Here is a 20,113-nt window from a genome sequence, read left to right on the forward strand (position 1 = left end):
GGCGGAGGCTGAGGGGAGACCCGATAAAAGTTTATAAGATTATGAAAGGCACGGACAGAATAGACAGCCAGTATCTTTTTCCCAGGATCGAAATGTCTAATACTAGAGGGCATGAATTTTAAGGCAAGAAGGGGCAAGTTCAAAGGAAGTGTGCGGGGAAGGATTTTTTTTTTTTTTTTTACACACACACACACACACACACACACACACACACACACACACGTAGAGAGGTAGGTGCCTGGAATGCGCTGCCGGGGTGGTAGTGGAGGCAAATACGATAGAGGCGTTTAAGAGGCTCTTAGATAGGCACATGAATGTGCAGACAATGGAGGGATATGGAGTGTAGGCAGAAGGGATTAGATTAGTTAGGCATTTAATTACTAGTTTAATTAGTTTGGCACAACATAGTGGGCCGAAGGGCCTGTTCCTGCGATGTACTGTTCTATGTTCTATATTCTAAATTCTTATTCCTGCTAGTGCAAACCATTTAATTGTTTATTTTTAATTTTGTTAAAAACATAGAATTTATTATTTTCGATGTATATGATTTGATCATTTTCCTCAACCCTACTTGCCCACCCGATTTCCATTCATCCAGATTCCAAAAGTCCATTGTTGTCTTGAATGTCACCACTTAAAAGAAATGTAAACAAGAGCATTGCCCATCTGAAGGTTTATCAGATATTGAATTAACTTCGGCTGCAACTCAAAAATAATTTGCAACTCAGACAGTTAAAAGAACTTTATCTTTACTAGGGAGAGGTCTGTTGATAACCTTGAGTCTCACTTTCTCCTGGATATTCCAAATGAAGAAAATTTGAATGGAAAATTGGATGTCAAGTGAGTCTATTCAGCTACGCTTTATTTGCATCCTATCTACATTTTAAATTGACTTCCTAGCCTGGACCACATTGTTGATGTTCCTAAATTTCTTTGCCAGCAATCCCACATTATAATAAACTAAACAGATAAATCTTAATCCCCAACACCCCCATGGGTACTCACAGATGATGAAGTAATTCTGGCCCCTTTTGAACTCTAGCCCCCTGTAATTGGGGCTATACTCCTGGAATTTGATAGTGAATTTTATTTCCTTATCAGGTTTGTTACATGTGACAAGCAAGTGGGGGTCGATGACAGTTCTGCATGATTCCGCCTGGTCCTTGGTCACTAGGTACAGCTTGTAATATTCATATTGGCCTTGATTGTTCAGTTTTGGGCAGATTATATCCAGTCTGTCACCAATTTCTGGGTACAATACCAGGCCTTTTCCAGCTTGGAACCTAAAAGGAGAATAAAAGAATTAATTTTTAATCTAACATTTTTCACAATTCATCCACCACCAAATGAATCTATTAAAGGATCTTTGTAGGGCAATAACTTCGATGAGCATCAATGAACCATTGTATTAGGCTGATAATGACCCTTAAGTGCAACTTTATGTTTAATATAATGGGATGAGTATATGAATTCCCTTGCCACATGGCTTTCACCCATTGCATTCCTGAGGTGTGGGATATGTCACGTCCTATTATTCCTCAATATCCACACATGAACACTTTACAAAAGAACAGCGATTAGTGGCACAAGCCAGTTAGAATTTCTGCTTCCTTGCCCAGAGCCATCAAGGCTAAGTGCAGCACAGCTTTGACTGAGATCTATTAACTCAGCAAAGTCCAGGATCCAAGTACAGCCATTCCTGCTCTTTTGAACTTCATATCACAAGTTGGTGTATTCACTCATTCAACCCTAGGGACAACTTAAACTACTCTTCCTCCAACTGTCTTTCCAAAAATACAACATTTCTATCACCAGATAAACTGAGCCAAAATTTCACTGCTCCTCAAGTCACCTGGAGCAAAGTGAAAACTCACAACCTGGGGTCACTGGGGAACGTCACACTCCATCAAATCCAATTTTCAGTCAGTCACTCTGCTAACACTCTAATGTCACTGTAAGGTTTTGTTTCTTAAAAATCTACTTAGCTCCTTTGATTCATGATCTGGGAGGAGTCTGTTTATCTTAGCTGGAGCAAAACCTAAATCACTACAATTATTCTTAAGTGTTGCGAGGTTAAAGGAGGAAAGTAATTAAACTGAGATTCCCATTCTTGATGGCATTCTTTGTCCCCTCTACTGGAACATGTAGCCTGGGCCAAGTTCAAACATGATGTGCCAAAGTGATAACCCCATGGACACCAACACTCTGGACTCACGTTAGAAGCAGTACTTGGGAAAGGTGAAACAATGGCAGCCAGTATACACAGAACTCCATTCCAATACAATATTTTTGGCCAAGACAAATGAAAATCCACAATACCATAAATGAAGTGTAAACTATGTCAAGAAGATAGTAACCACCAGTGAGAATTGAGTGTAATTTTATTATTTACTTTCCATATATCAAAGTATCTCACATACACAAAATGCCAATGCCCCATGTTTATTGCAGAATCCCCAATCCCCAAGAAACAGGGAGCACCATGTCATAAGAGATTTTATTCTTGTACCTACCCTCAGCAAATTACTGCCATTTAATTAAATCCATACCACCAGTCTCCACATCACTTGCCTCCAACATTGAGGATGTTTCACAAGGTTGAGATCTTTAGGAATGAATATAACTTTGCAAAAATTGTGTACAGGCAGGATCACACATGCAAAATTGTTCAGTATTATTCAATCCCCTCAAAAGAATAAACAAGGGAAAATCTGTTCTAAGCAAAAGAAAATGTTAATATCCCAATCTGTCTTGCTTTTTGACATGACATAGGTGACCCCTACAATTACAGTGGCTTCAGTTCAAAAGATTTTCATTGGCTGGAAAATACTTTGGAGCATCTTAAGGTCATGAAACAGGCTAAACAAATACTTTCTCAAGTCCAGGCAATCCACTAACATCTGGACAAATGCATTCAGATAGTCACAAACTCATATATACAGAAACAGGAAACAAATGTTCTGCAGATTAACAAACTTTATTCCCAGCAAATAAAAAGAAGGATGAAATTAAAATAGGCTGAGCTTCGCTCCTACATTGTAAAATTTGAATAAGGTTCCACCAAATTTTCTCTCTGGCTCGGCCACACCAAACAGCAAAACAACAGAACTTATGTATATTGCAACATCCCTAGAGGGCGGTGGTTCTCGGAATCAAGTAGCTTTGACGCTCACTGAAGAGACACTTGGAGTATTGCCTGGTGAATAATCAGACGCTCAGGTGCTAAATGATTTCTTGATTTAAGAAGATGCATTTCATTTCGTTTTATCTCAGCTTTCTTTATTGATTCTTAATCTAAGGGCTTGGCAAGAATTTTTAGGCCAGGGTCTTGTTACAGAGTATCTTTACAATAGATTACCCAGTACTAGCAGGCATATGCATTACAGGGAGTGGAATCCTTGGTGACATGGGATCATTCCTTCCTTGAGATCTGGAGGTGACGGCTAATTCCTTTTCCTGAGCTTTGATTTTTAATAGACATTGGGTTCAGCAGATCCTTAAAATTTGGAACACAGATACAAGTGCACCCAAACACAGGACTCAACAGTTCCCTTTCGATGGCTTAACAGGGAAGAGACATCATCCAAGATAAGATTCAGATTTAAAGCTAATCACAGTTAAATGGGGATCAGGTTGGAGGGTAGAAGAAATTGCTCTCAGTGGTCTTGGGCCAGGTTAATTTGGTAATCACTCTGGAAAGTTGACACATATAAAAACCATGAGGGACATATAAATTCTCTCATCACTGACAACATCCAATTTCAGATATGGATTTTGAACAAAGGATTAAAGGGTACCGAATGCCCCGAGGGAAGAAACTGATCTAAAAAGGTAGAGCCATTGAAATAAACAAATTGTGAATTCTCTCAGTGTGGACACAACACAAGTTCCAATCATCCCATTACATTCACAAAGGAATGGAGCAGTAGCTGGTTGGATTACATTCCAATTATTTTATATCCCCACTAAGCATTGTGCCAGTCATGTAGAGTAATGTTCTGATGTTCCTTGGATTAAGGAATTACAAGGACAGATGGCCAACAAAAGCGAACAGTTTAAACTGAGTATTTCATTTTACTTCCCACACAAGCTCCAATTATCATTTACAGAGAGTAGCCTGTGATTCTTTTTTAAGAACATAACCAGTTAAATGAGCAATATTTTTTAAATGTCCCCCAGATCACAATTAAACACTTTAACGGGTCAGATGTGCATGTTTTTCTTCGTCTGCTGGTAAGTATGAGGTTAAACAAACCATCTGGTAAACTTGTAACTCGATTCTGAGAACACTGTGGTAACCCTATCAGCCTTTGCAGAGCCCAAACATGACCAAAGGGGTCTTATCAAATGCCGAGATCTACTTATACAAAACTGCCTTTGTCTAATGCTCTATTGTATGGTACAATATATAGTTTACTAGGTTTCTTGTAATGTTCCTCACCAGAAATCAGGTGATATGTTGCTTTGTAAAGGCATCAACATTATACCTAGTAACATATTGGTTTGCAGCTAAAAGTATTTGCCTTTAGAGCCACATCGTTTAATTGCTGTAACAGCACAAAGCCCAAGGTCCATCAGTGCTTCATTGTTTGATGCTGGAAACCTATTGCTTGAGATGGCTGTAGATTTCCATTTCCAGATAGTGTTGCATTAAGAATTTTTATGACCTGGTACAAGGACTTGTATATTTTCTTAGCACAGATAGGCAACAGCCATGACACCGTACCAAACCTGATGGAACTACCACAAAAATTATACACAGAGACATACAGGAATAAACATTATAAAAATGAACAGTCTTGAGAGGAGATAAAAGGGGTAGATGCAAAGATGGGATGTATGCAGTTTCACGTTTTATCTACTTTATAAGTAGACAGAGACTACTCCTCGAAAAAAACAGAAGAAAAAAGGATATCCAAAAGCAAAATGGTAACTTTTGAAATTTAGGAGTCCACCTTGCATCTATTTGACTTTCAGGCTGCTGCCAATATCAAATCCTACAATAGATGCTGGTTTGAATCAGCCTTAATTTGATTGGCAGATTGGAGTTGTGATGAGGTGGGATATAAATATGAGATTGGCTTCAACCATGGACTAGGGTGAAAGCAAATCACGAGGGAGAATATGTCATCCTCCAGTGAAATTAATTGCTGGTCCCCAAGAATGAATTTGCACTTACAGGTAATTCCGCTATAATGCATGTTTCCATAATGCAATTGATGGATTAGTGGTTACAGTGCAACCACAATTGGGACAACTTGTTGAAATTTGTGCTTTGAAGGCAACTACAGCCTGCTCTGCTATAACGGAACTTTCTATAAAATAAAGTTTCTTAGGATCTGTATCTGTACATGCTACCATTCTTGAACTCATGACATCCCAAAGTGTTCTACAGTTAAATAAAAACTCCCAACTTCCCTGCTTGCCCATTTCTCTTTGCACCTTTGGTCTCAAAATGAGTTTCTTGTGTAGATGGATGAGGCCTAGGAGTTGAGCAGTGAGTTTAAACGCACGTCCTACAATTCCTCATGCGAAGTATTCACACAACTGTTACCTCAGTAGCATTTTAGGTTTTAAACAGGCAAAAGGATATCTGTAAGCCCAAATCATCTGACGATGAATTGCATTTGCTTCAGGAATAATCTAGAAAGCAGCAACATTACTAGAAAGCAAATAAAAAATCCCACATATAATGGTTAAAGTTAAAGATGCAGCTGAGAGATTCTTTCACAGAATCAATTCACCACCATCAGCTAGGAAACCACACACTGATTTTCTACTTTAAAAGTGCTCCAAGAAATACAAACTGGTGCTTGTGTTCCTTGTGGTGAACACGCAGAGAAAGCAGCACGTCATAGACAGGCTGGTACTTCCAGTGGAATCTTTCCTCTGTCTGATAACCCCACTTAAGCAAAGACAAAGAAAATTACTGTCTTAACCCATGTCTCCACTTCATTTTCTTTTTCCCTCTCCATGTCCATGAAACCAGAACCATGCCTAAATGGAGCAGCTGTGACAAACATATTGCAACAACGAACCACCCTCTCTGAATGACATGTCACCAGAAACTGTAAAAGTTAATGCTGGTGTCACCTTCACAGTTACTGACAAAGCAGTGCCCTCATGGAAAGATGCTGCAAGCCAGATTTCAACAGCTGGCATCTCTCAGTCGTGGTGTCAGGGGAAAATTGCAGCCTTTTCAGACCTTGACAAATAAAAAGCCTGGGCAGATTGTGTATGGTCTGTAGCTCCTCATAGTGCTACAGCACTCTCATCCTTCATTATCTCCCTCCACAAAACAGAAAAAGTGGGGACTATTCTATTATTTTACTATACAAGTTTGTGGCAAACTACAGGAATTGTAAATGTATCTAGCAGTTACATCACAAGACACTCGGACAACTTCAGCTCATCCCTCCAGGATTGGCCTTGACATCTTCATCGTAGCAAACAGCTGCTTTTTAAGTAATTTTAAAAATCATTCTACTCACTGTGCATGCTTATTATCCTTTGTTTAAAGGAAAGTCTTCTTTACCAGTCACTTTTACGAGTTTCAACACAGGATCCCATGGTCTACTCACACAGGTTAAATTAAATTTCCAGAATCTGCGCTTTTGTACAATCTTGCATAGCTCTGTAAATTGCACAAGCATGGTTCTTACATCTTTCCTCATGACTGTGATTTCAAAGAATGTGATCAGTCTTGTGGTTCTTTTCCTTTTTATCCTGTAGTGCTTCAAGGTAAACTGGTCTCAAAGACCAGAAATGGATGCTGAATTCATGCATGGTCGAACTGTAATATGCTCAGGTAGGTATTCTGAACTCTTGGTGATATAATAACACCAGATAAAAGTAAACATTAGAAAAATAACACTAAAACATTAAAATCATTTTTTAATTTTTTAAAAGAACTCCTGAAGACTTATTTTACACAAATTCTTTATTTTATAAAGACTGAATTGATTTTTTTTTGGAGAAAGAACCAAGATTGACAATTTAGCCAATGCCATTGTACTCTGCTGCTCTGTCCACTTCCGTGATGAAACAATGGTAAGTACCAGAAATCTGGACCTTTAGAAGATGTGATAGTCAAAGTGGCACGCGAGGCACAGAAGGTCATGAAAAGGAAAAGATGGGGTCGCAGAAGAAATTAGAGAAGGACTGAGGCCTGACACCTGAAGGTCATACCAGTCATAACAGAATCAGAGCAGAGCATCGGAAGGGTTTGGTAAGAAGGGGTTAGTTCGAAGGCAGGAGTTCAAGGACAGAAGTAAAATCACAAACTGATTTGAACGTGAGAATGTTAAACTCCAGGCATTGGAGAACAATAGACAGCAATGGGGAGGTAATGGAAAAATATCAACCAAGATATACAAGAGTGCGCTCTCTGAAGCTGGACTGAGGCTGAGCAGAGGGCTTTCATCTGCATTTAACCCATGCTTTGTAAGACTTGGAACTACCCAATCCTAATACTGAGCGTCTCCAGTGGAAAGATTTACACTTCCAAAAAGAAAACTTCACTAAGAGCAGTATTCACAAACAAAAAGTGTTGATAATGTGACTGCTGCTTTAAAACTGAATGCACATATCCAAGATTCCTCCCCAAGGGCAAAAAAAAGCATACCGTCAACGGAGAGATATAGTCAAAACACAGACAACATAGAATACAGCGGAAACATCAACATTTTAATATTGAACCAATTAGTCTTGGGTTGCACAATGACCCGATCCCTTTACCAACATCCAACTTCAACACGGCTCACAGCCTTCGGTGTAAGGCCACACTCCACTCATAGCTTTGCCAATTTATGCAGGAATCAACAGGTTTCTACTTATACACATACAAGTATGTTTCTGTGTAAATATTCCATAATCAGCTTCCTGTCGCCACCCTCCCGTGTTTACATTCCTGTCCACTATCATTCTCTCAGATGTTAAAAGGTGAGGATAGACAAATCCAGAGCTTTTCACAAACTTCTGGAGAAAGGAGCTTTACAATGCTAACAGAACAAGGAGAGTCATTCACTATAGCAAGTGAATGGCAGTATGCAATTGGCTCCTGCAGTTTTATAATCCAGACATGCGTTATTCATGCTCATGGAACTATACCCTCTCCATCCAAATGACTATAAGCGACACGGTACTCCCACTGGAGACACTACTTTGAAGGAACTGATCGTTTCTTCAGGAAATGGATTATCCCCAATAGTCAGTTTTGTGGGCTGTTGTTGATCAGCTACACAAAAGTCAAGAATTGATCTAATTTCCTTTCAATGAAAAGAAAAAATTCTGCAGATGTCAGACATCTGAAATAAAAACAAAATGTTGGGAATACTCAGCAGGTCACGTAGCACCAGTATGGAGAGAGACAGTAAACATTTCATCTGAACTTCTTCATCATCAATCATAAAATCAATGGTAATGCTTAGGAGTGCCGCAAGAAGAATTAGGAGTCTTGGAATGGGTTTCTCATAAGACCACTACATAAAATTAATCAGGGTTCTGGAGACACATAACAGGGAATCAAGCTGATGGCTGAGAATTCATTGTAACCTTTATCAAGTAGCAGGTCTGATCACATATTAGGTTTACTATTAGAAATATGAAAGTACCGTGGAGTATAATGTAGCTGGAATTAAGCAAAATTGATTATTTATGCAAGTGGCACACTGAGAATTTTTACTGACACTTGCTTTGATATCATCTTAAATCACCCAACTTTCCTGTGCTTTTTAAATAAACTCAAGGATTACCCTCCATCAGAAATCGATTGAATGCATGGAAGCATAAAAAGGGGAAGAAAAGGGAGAAAGGAAGAACAGAAAGAGGTTGAAAGAACTTCAACTGCAAAGGGTTAACAATGTTGTAAAAAAAATAAAGAAAGGAGGAAAACAAGTTGAGGAGAGAGAGAGTAATGCCCCAGGAGGCTCAACAGGAATTTAATGTCACATCAATTATATCAAAATCTATTTATATCCATTCCTCTCTGTAGGCATGCGCTTGTGCCCTGTAGCATTAATAACACAGTATGTGCCTTGGGAGGGAAAGAGGAATTTCAGCAACAGATAACATCGGGTCCATCATTTTGATTCTGACTACAGGGAACAGAGCTTTTAATCTAGCTACACAGGTAGCTTTAGCCAATGCTGGTCCTCATGGACAGCAAACATTGGTGAAAATCAGTATCAAAATTAAGGAAGTATGCTCATTAAATTTCTTGGTGACTGGACATGTGCAATATGGAAGCAAAAAAGAAGAATTTCTACTTGTAGCACTTCTGTGACATCCAAAAAAAAATCCAAATTCAGCAGTCTAATCTATACCAAGCTTGTACAAGCTCTCCCACAAATAGTATTAAGGTAAAAGAACAGTTAAATCTGTTTCTTGGTGATATTTGTTAAGGCACCGGTGTAACTCTGGAACCTCCTGCGCTGGTCTTTAGATGGCATTCACTGCAGCAACTTGAACAAATGAAAGAAGTTGACGGAAATTCTCCTTGATGAATTTGCAATTCTAGCAAAACAGCAATCCTTCAGTTCCTGCCTTGATTATGTCCTCCATCCCGAACTGGGGTTTCATCTCGTATCTTCCGAATCAGTGAGGTGCTCCCAATTGTTTGAAAGGGATTGGCTGAATTATGAAAGAATTTTCAGTGCATAATGTGAATTGTGCACATGCTTCTGCAGCATAGAGTTCTGAGTCAGATGAGGCTGGTGGTGAGCAGACAACTGATGACAGATCAGGAGAGGCAATTAAAAAAGGTTAGAGTTGGGTGTTACTGGATACGATTGGAAGTTGACCCTTTGTCTGCAGATCACATTGCCGTAGGTCTGTACCTGGGTATGGAAGAGGAAGGTGCCAACAACAGATCTTTAAGAATTCTGCAGGTTAATGTGTCAGGAAGAGAAGGCATTGCTGGAGTTCAGACTTTGACTGGAAAGAAATGAGTAGTCCCTCTGAGCTGGCAAGAACAAAAGAGACTGGAGGAAGATGGTGTGGTTCACTATCCAAGGTCAAGTGGTACACAAAAAGATATTGCCTGGGTGCTGTGACAAGGATGGAAACATGATCAGAGATTTAAACCTGTGGAGTTGTGGAACAGAAAAGAATACTTATCCAGTCTACCGATAATCTCTTTCTCAGCAGTATAGAAACAAGTATGTTCCAAAAGTCATTTGACTACCTGCAATCCTGTTCCAAACAGATATTTAAACAAAAGTTAAGCTGTCAACCTTTAACTACTTTTAAATCAGGAGTTACACATGGAATATTTTGTGATTGTGTTGGAGTGGGAATTAAAATGTAATTAAGATGAACAGGTGCTTACGTTTATCCAAGTTGATGGCTTCTCTCCTTATACAGTGCATCCTCTGTGTTGGAATACAAGTTACATGCATGCACAGAGCAACATATTGCACATTGAATCTTATATTATAGAAGGCTTCCCACTTGAATATCAATTCATTGAGCAAATGTACCGACCAACAGTAATGCTAAGTAAAAACTGCTGCAATTTCAAGTTCCACAAAATTTGATGTCAAGCAAGGGTATATCCATAGAAAGATTTATGTACTTTAAAACTACGTAGTTGACTTGCTTACAAGCAGAATAACTTGGCGACTCCAACCAGAAGAATGCATTTGTCTCACTAGTGGTACTTAATTGGGAGTGCAGTTGTCTAATCAGACCAGACCTTAAACACCGCAAACAGTCCTAATGACTGCGATAGAAGAAAATAATTTAAATATAAAAAGTTCCATATGATGGACACCAATCTTCAGATGACAGGATTATATGAAAGTCTGTGGAAACTTCAATAGATCAATCATGAAAGGGGACAGGGAGTTAATGTATGATGGAACAAACTGAAAGGGAAACATAAATGTCTATTAATACAAGCTAAACCAGAACAAAGAACTAACATCAGGAAACTGTTTGCACAGTGCTTGAATGACAGTTAGAATTGGCATTCATGGAGGGGTAAAGGAAGCAATGACCTTTGATCACAAGAAACATTCTTAATGTTGTGATTGGGGGAGCAGGGATGGAAATTAAATTTCCCTAGTAGGACTGAATTTAAAGCTTGCAGCAAAACAAAAAAAGGCTTTCTGACCCACACATTTATATTCAGTAGGATTGCCATCATACCTGATGGTAAAAGTATGTTTGATATTACATATTTTTAAAAATACGAAAATCTATAACTCAAAGAAAGAATCCTCAATGCATGCCAAGATAATATTTTGTTCTGGTGCAGTAAGCCAAGGGTAAAAAAAAATCTGCAGTTGAAAAAGATATGCCAGTTTTCCCTTAAGTGCATAACACTTGCATCAAACCTCCTTCTATCCATGCCTCACTCACCCCAACACTCCCCGTTTGGCTTCCAACTTCACTCTCAACAACATATCTGCTCCTTTCTTTAAAAAAAATTAACCTCTCCCCTTCCTATCTTGGAGATAACCACATCTACAAGTCTAGAATTCTTCTCTTATGCAGTTCCTTGGGATCGGAGATAACTTATTTCCACTCTAGTTTGTGGATTCTGAGGTAGCTAATGAGAGAACCACAGACTTTTCCACAGATGGAGCAAATGGTGGATGGTTTGTGAGGTGCAAAGTTACACAGATAGCTTTCACCTTGCTATTTCATCCAAGTAGCTTCACTTCACATGAATGCAGAGAGTGAACATTGGGAGGTTATTCTGTAGTCTATACTGATTCCATCCTCATCTGTTTCCAGTAGGACTCACTCAACAGCGAAGAGCAGCACTGGATTACCACTTCATCTGCAGCTTTCAAATTTCACAGGCACAGGAATTATATGAAAATATATTAGGCAAACCTCTAGCCACATGACTCCTTCGCCACAGATAATGACATATTTCATGATGTGTATTTCAAATGTCATATTCATCAAATAGGAAGAGAATTGGCAGACATGCTTTCACAAAGACAAAACTCCTTTAATAGCCCACTACTCTCCTACCCCCACTCTCAAATCTCCTTTGCTAGATCCCGCTCTTTGAAACTGCTGCTCTGTTCTATGCCTCCCAGCTTCATCAGCAACACAGAACAGTTGTCACATGCTTCGTGTAGTGGAAAAGGCAAAAAGCAGCACTGCTTAGTACCAACATAAATATTAATGAGATACACAATACATGAATATTAATGAATTCATGAATATGTATGAGCTTTAACGGATGCAACAAATTCAGTCTGGCAGAGGACAACCTGCTTTATTTTAAATATTTGGGGGCAGGGGGAGCTGATTTTGCCTTTGTGCTGAGATTTGGTCCGTTTTCTCCTTGTTTCTGCAAACTCTCCTTTTGCTCATTAGCCTTCATTTTTGGAGAGGTAGGCAATGGTATACAAACACAGGAGCAGAAAATAAACCGCTGGAAGAACTCGGTAGGTCAAGCAGCATCTGTTGAGGGATGGGTCAACATTTCGGGTCGAGACCCTGCACCAGGACTCTCCAATGGTATACAAATACCTCCATTAAATTTGAAGAACACTTATTGAATAACCTTCAAATCAGAGGAAATTCCAAAAACAAACTGCCTGGAAAATTGAAGTCTGTCAAGTATCAAAATGGCTCAAGCCTCATAGCACAAGACTTTGAAGTGTACAAGATGTTTCGAAAGACTGTTGCTGAGTATCAGAGTATTTAGATAGCACAACACAGAATAAATATAAAATTCATCTGGAACACTGGATTGCAATTGGTCTTGGGCTGTAATGCAAAATGTTATAGCAAATCTGCAGCCCAACTATCATTCAGAAAAGTGGGGATGAGATGTAAATTGGGCTGCTGATTCATCACCTACAGCATCTTTTTATGTAGATCATTTGCAAAGCACAAACAACTCAAGGTGCATTAAATAAAACATTTTGATGTCAAAGCACATTGGGATATTAAACCGACAGCAAGGAGCTTGGACAAAGATGTAGGTTTTATGCGGTGCCTTACAGGCAGAAAAAGGCAGAGATTGGGGGAGGGGGAAGAATTCCAGAGATTGGGGGAGGGGGAAAGAATTCCAGAGCTTGGGGCCTCTGCAGTTGCAGCCACAGCAGCTAACGATGGAGCAATTAAATCCAGTGATGTTCAAGAATGAGAGGAGCACAGAAATCCTGGTGGGACATGGGGCTAGAAGACATTACAAAGTGAGAGAGATCACAGAGGAATTTGAAAACAAGGGTTAGAGATTCAAAATGGAGCCATTGCTGGATTGGGAAAGCATCCCTTTATATATAAATGAATACAAATAACCCCCATGCCAAGGATGGGGAGGCTTGTGTTCTGAGAAACTTGTATTGCGATTTTCCATAATGCAAAGCTGCATCACCTGTGTATCCAGATTGGGTTCCCTCATGCCAAGTAATAGTAAAGCCCTAGAAAGGGATCACAACAGAGCCACCAGAATAATTCAAAGCCTCAAAGTTCTTTAACTAGAGATAAAAAAAAGACCAGAGATATGGAATTACAGCTAAACTGACTGGACCACATCTCTGTGGATTAACTATTTGAGAAGGGCTGGTTAGGAAAAATAAGGGATCATCAACACAGGTGTTGCCTGACCTGAGTATTTCCAGCATTTCTGTTTTACTTCAGGCTTTCAGCATCTGCAGTTTTATTTGGTTTTTGATCACACTGTGCAGCCACATTCCAGTGCAAGAACCAGCCAGCCCAATCCTGCTTCATGCAGAAGCCCTACAGCTATAGGAGACTTTCATCCACAAGGTAGGCTGGGATGAAAGAGATGCCTCGGTACATTTGATCTCATCTTTCCATCTATGCATTGCAGTATCTAGTTTTCTTTTTTAAAAAAAATTAAATCCCTGGCATCAACCATAACAGTTTCCAGCTGTTCATTACCCAACATGGAAAGAAATAATTCCTGGCACCTGTCCTAAACCAGCTCATGCACTCATTTCCCACTGCATTGACATATTAGACAAGATTATTCTGATTTAGTTCCTCCTTCCTTCTGAATATCTTGTATTCCACTAACACAGCTGGGTTTGAACATCAGCCCCTCAGGTAACCTTTTCCTTTCAATTTGTTCAAAAGGTTTGAGGATCTTTTGAGATAAGGCAGTGAGCTTAATTCTGCATTCCTAACAGCAAGGTGAAATTAGGACTCAGAACAAGTTATTGAAAACAATTTGGAGCCTGTGGATGCATTCATAGACTGGGTCTTGCAAACAGCACATCACTTCAGCCACTTACTGCCTTTGTACAAACCAACATAAATTTTACTGGGACAAGTCTTGTGCGTGTGTGTGGCTTGCAGTAACTCCATGGCAGTTGAGCACTCTTCTTTCAAGCGTGATTTAGGGAAAGACGAATAATACATATTGTTTGCCTAATTCCCTTAGACATTTCAGGCCTTCAAAATCAGCTTGTTCTTACTGCACCTGCCGTTTCTTGTTTCGCTTCCCCCCCCCTTCCCTTCCCCCTCTAACATTTGAAGTTTTTTTAAAAATGACCTTTGCTCGTAAAACGTGTTCACTGAAGAATGGTTTGAATTTACGGGATTTGCTGCTTCACGGAGCCAGCTGTGAGCCCACTCTTCGAAGGTGAAATTTTAGAAATTCTTCAGCAGAACTGGGAAGAAGGGAGTTGGTAATTACACTGGGAATTAAAGTGAAGGAAAGAAAAAGCAGAGACCCTTTGCAATTCATCATTACCACTTAAGAATGTTTAGTAAGCTTTTTGAAATGCTTATATGATAAATCAGTTTTAGCAATGGAGTTAGATTGCAAGTGTAGTTGTTCCATAGGCACAATGCAGAGTTGAGAATAACTTTTTTTTAGCATTTTCTCCTTTCCAATATACTGATCCTTACTCAGATAAGGTTTTACAATCAACAGAAACAAAACAGTACCTCTCCCAATGGTTCAAACTTCATCTTTTTGCCTAGACTGTAAGCAAAGGAGAATAATTGATCACAAGAGACATCATGGGACTTTCCTGTGTGAAAAAAATGGCTGCTACGTTTGTTTACTTTATAACAGTGAACTTGGACTGAATTAACTTACCAGCCCACTAGGAACAGGAGAGTCCAACCATGCATGGGAAAACCAGAATTGATATTTTATTTTAACACAACCATTGATATAACAAAGTTCTAAATTTTCCACCTAATTAGATGACAAAATGCATGAGTTGATTTCAACCAGTATTTAATAAGGGTACAGTCCATAGTACAGCAATTAAATTATTGGACTGGTAACCCAAAGACTTGGACACACAGAGATCCAAGTTCAAATCCCACTGTGGCAGCTGTGAAATTTAAATTCTGCTAGTCCCCATTCAGTTCAGTTCCAACCATCTTGCAATTAACTTCTGCAAAGGATGTAGTGCTGAAGGTAAATCTCAGCTGTAGAATTTAAGTTCAGTTAGTAATCTGGAGTTTAAAAAAAGTCATGAGTAATGATAACCAGAATACTACTGGATTGTTATAAAAACCTACCTGGTTCACTAAAGTCCTTCAGCAGAGGAAATCAGCTATCCTTATTTGTTCTGGCCTATGTGTGACTCCTGACCCATCAATATGGTTGACACTTAAATGGCCTAGCTAGTGATTCAGTTCAAGGGCAATTAGAGATGTCAGCAACATTAACAAATTAAGATGAAATTCCATGAATTCTGGAGTTGGCACAATAGGGTTAACTCCAATCCTCTTTGGCATAGCAAGTGCACCCTTTGTGGTTGGAGAGATATTGAAGGAGTCAGTTTTATGCACATGGGAGAATGCTTTTGGACAATGAAAGTGCAGTCACTTGCATTAAGACAATTTTGTGATTGCCCACAGGATGCATGTTGATAAGGTGGGAAGCCTTGTGGTTGATGAACTCTCCTTCATGATTGGAGGTTTAATTGCCACATGAAGGCAGCGGGCATTGTTTTGTATCCATGAGAAACCAGTCAGCACCATAAATCCAAATAGCTGTTCATGCTGACTAGAACCATCACAATGTGTAAATGACTGCTGCCCTTGAAAATTATGTCACCTGCCTTTCCAACTGTAGGTCTGTAAAAGACAGCACTGGTAAAACATGGGTCATGTAATAGCAAGTCGTGTTCAAATATCTGGTATCACCTGATCTTAGGCCCAATGCTTCATGAGACATTGGAGTTGTGATATGGTGAGTAAGCTTCTCCTCAGGAGTAGGTATGAACTTGGGCAAGATGCAGCATCACCATTCTCCTCTTCCCTGATGCTGCTGAGCCTATTGGACTGATACTGCTCTAACTCAACTTTGAACTCATCCAAAGCCCAAAGTAACTCAGCACAAACGGTAGCCATGCTATATTGCATCAGTATTCTGAAATGGAGATCAAACATAGCAAACTCTAAAGTGCATGAACAAAACCTTATGTAGGTGTTCAAGAGAGTAGACATGTATTTTCACTAAATGTTGGCATATTTCCCTCAAGCCTTCAATCCCCTACATTGCTGTGGTGTTCATCTTGATTTCACTGGCAAGTTCCAGGAAGCCTAGGAAACCCTTTGGACCCACTGTAAAACTTTAAAAGGAATTTTGTCATTTCTGTAATTGAGTGAGCAATATATTGAAACTGACATCCTGCCTCTCCCCAAAGGATTGCTTACACGCAGAGGAGATCAGCAGTTTAGAGCCAGCTTCCCAAAGTGCTGTCAATTTCAGCATACATATCCCACCTCCTTACTTCCCTCTGCAAATCCCAACATGATCCAATATATTAAAATTCAGCCACAGATTTCAGACGTACTTTGGCTCTGAACACATAGAAGCAGGTCAGTCGGTCCTACATACCTGGTCTGCCATCCCATAAAGTCCAGCTCAGCATCATTTTCCTGAAGTAACCCTGCTACCCTCAATCTGCCCAGAGTATGTCCAGCAACTGAACCTCTATAGCTCTCTTGGGTAGAGAATTCCAAACAATCATTGGACTAAAGATAAAAGAATTTCTTATCAGAATGGAATGGCTGACCTTATTAGATTATGCCCACTTGCTTTTACTTGTGCCATTAATTCATCTATCTTGTGAGAAATGTTGCATGAAGGAACATTGTTGCAACCATAAATCACAGCAGTAGGTCATTGCCTGGCACCACCTGTTGCCAGACAACTAGAATATTCACCCATTTGAGGGTCTTCCTTATTACATGTAATTCTAGAACCTGATCCAGTCTATGCTGGGCATTACAACTATACAGTAAACTGCATGCACAATGGAAATTACATCAGTGATTTCATGCCATCATCTGACAAGTCAAGTTTCTTACAAGACTTCATCTTCACAAACTGGGCCCTTTAACAATCCTCCTTTTACTACAAAAGGTATCGGTAAAAGTTAATTCAAGTTCATCTTCAATACATGCTTTGCTGCTTAAATATTTCCAGATCAGGAAATTCATAAACAAGATGGAAGCAGCAAGAACCAGAGAAACAAGAATGACATGATGACAAGCAAGCCAGATATATCATATTCCAACAACTACTTGAACTGCAAGAACTCCTAACCCCATTACAGCTGCATTTACAACCATCACTTGACCACAGTGACGTCAAACGTAATCACTGGAGAAGCAGGAAGGTACTGTCCTTTGTGGCGGGAGCCAGGGTTGCTTTGACCCGTCATCGGTCAGGCAGAACATATGTCGATAAGCAGGTGATTGGTTACTCTCCTAGGATCAGCCTATCACTAGCTCCTAAGGTCCATTTTATAACACGTGCTGTCACTCAGAGGATGGACAGGCAGGCTAATCTAACAACTACTCATTTTCACACATCAACAGGTGGTTCTGGATTCCATCCCTCATCTCATAAATAGCGTACAACCAACTGTTTTTACCAACTTGCCATTGTACTATAATCAGTACATGAGATACAAAACCTAGGTCCCCTCTGTGAAGCATTAACCATTCCAGTGCTTCAGTTGGTAAGTACTCATGAATGAGTCCTACAGACCAATAAAGAACCATATTAAATTCTTGATCTGTGGGAAAATGAAACAACCCTCTGGTGTTACCAAGTAGCCATTCTTTCTGTATTGGCTGAGTCACCAATTATTTTGCACTAAGAGGTACCACAGCCAAGTCCATGTTTTGTCCCAACCAATAACCACACAATATGGGAGCAGATTCTTCCCTTCTCTTACTGAAGTTAACAGTAAGAAACAAAATATTAAATTAAGTTCAAAGATCCAACTCAAATCTTTCCTATTCTACATAGGTCAGCAGTGCAGCACACAGTGATGTTATCACTTAGCCAATAAAATGGCTTAAATAGTGGGACTTTTCTCCCCCAAAATTTTATCAAGTGCAATCGTTTTTGTTAATGACTAAAGAGGTTCCTCCACTCGAATAAATGACAAGATCTTATAATGCAGCTACCTTAACACCCATAAAAGCTAACCATTAACCTCAAGCATTACACATCATTAACTCAGATAACTGTGAAGGTACATCACATAATTAGATAAGAGAGCAACCATTTTCTTGGTATATGAAACTTGATAATTCAGTTTTAGTTGTTAATTAGAGCAGCCAGGTGCTGTTCCCTTTTGTTTTGGGCTGTGTAAGCACCAGGTGAAGGAAGAGAGGCCTCCATTTCGGTTGCTGAAGGTTAAGGGCATCATTAATAATGTTCAGGAAAAGAGAAGGAACTCCCTTTCTATTGTTTGTCCCTCTTCACCAAGTCAGCCTCGAACACACTTTAAGCCTTGGGCCTTGCATTCAGGCCTATTCAAAACCCAAGCCAGACAAGGCCTCATTCTCCCCTCCAATTGGATTTACATGATTTCACCAGTGAGGCATAAACAGCATATTCAGGTTACTATGGAAACCTCAGCTTTCTCCTTCTCCACGTAACACAAAGTTTTTTTTCCCTTGGCCGCATTGTGTCTGTTTAAATCAACTGAGTGCACGATAGTATTTGCTGTGAATGCATCTGGTGTACGCTCTCGTAACAAAATTATCACTCATTAAAAGTCCTTCGATCTCCTCTTCTATTCAGCTAGGCAGACAGGCAGAATTGTAAATCTCCCCTTGAATACCTCTAGACCCTCCTCAGTATGCCAGCTAATTTATTTATAGCTTCATCTTCCTGTCAAGTCCTGTTTCTTGAGGGCACTGTGTGTCTACTGATGCTGCACTGTGGGCAATACCAGTCACAATACTGCTCCCCCACCAACCAGAATCATTATGGGCATTCTTTACATCTCTTCACATTAAAAGCAAGAATGAAGAATACTTGTTACAAGAAAGACTTGGGGGGGGGCGGGGGGGGGGGGGTGGTGGTGGGTGGTGCAGGGAAGGAGTTGAGTGCTGTTCCATATCAGACAATTTGGAACTGCTGTTGCTCTTCAATTTATGAAAAGAACAAGGGAACTGAAACCTACTCCGGCCCATAAATAATAAGGCAGAAAATGGAACTGAAGATTTAAATATGGTGAAGGGACTGGCTACAAACAAGACCAATGAAATGTGCACCATGCAATATTACACACTGATCAGAAATATAATGCTGCATTACAGTGAGGATGATATAAGCAGAACAAGATCTAATAATCTATACAACAAGACAAAATAATCCAACGAGCTGGACAAAAGCTAGGGAAGTGTTCATTATATTACAGAATCCAGCTAACAAAAATCATGTTCATGGTTTACAAATACATTTTAAATGCTAACACAATTTGTTTTTGGTCATTCTAACAATGTAGTAAATGTCATTGGCAAAGATACGCAGAGCAATTAGTCCAATTCCAGTTGTAAAGGGATGAGGACAAGGAACAATTAAAGCAGCTTGAACTTCAATCTGAGAAAAGGGTAGGAAATATCAAATATGAGATATTGTTAATCAGAATATTGCTCCAAAGTTATGACCAATCAATATAGAACAAATCAAAAGAATTTCTCTGCACAAAATTATTTAACTGTATTGTTTACAGAATACTAAATAATCCATAATTTTGGTTAATCAACTTACATTTTCTCCAGTTCCCTCTGTCTCTCTAATTGCCTGTGAGTAACAGTTTCACATCAGGGAAGGTGGTGGAATTGAAATATTGCTCCCCAAAGTTCCATCCATAGTGACAAGGACATTTACATTTCCTGAAGA

At 39.5% G+C, this 20,113-nt stretch overlaps 1 protein-coding gene across 2 annotated transcripts in view; it reads right to left on the reverse strand.

Moving 5' to 3' along the window:
- The window catches only part of efnb1 (ephrin-B1), a 151,685-nt gene that overhangs the window by 56,398 nt on the left and 75,174 nt on the right, over nt 1-20,113 (reverse strand). For both annotated transcript variants that reach the window (XM_052021932.1, XM_052021931.1), the window contains exon 2: nt 1,006-1,283. In XM_052021932.1, the coding sequence (XP_051877892.1) occupies nt 1,006-1,283 (278 nt within the window). The remainder of the gene's footprint in view (nt 1-1,005; nt 1,284-20,113) is intronic.

This window comes from Pristis pectinata, chromosome 8 (assembly GCF_009764475.1).
Source record: "Pristis pectinata isolate sPriPec2 chromosome 8, sPriPec2.1.pri, whole genome shotgun sequence".
NCBI classification, from domain to species: Eukaryota; Metazoa; Chordata; class Chondrichthyes; order Rhinopristiformes; family Pristidae; genus Pristis; species Pristis pectinata.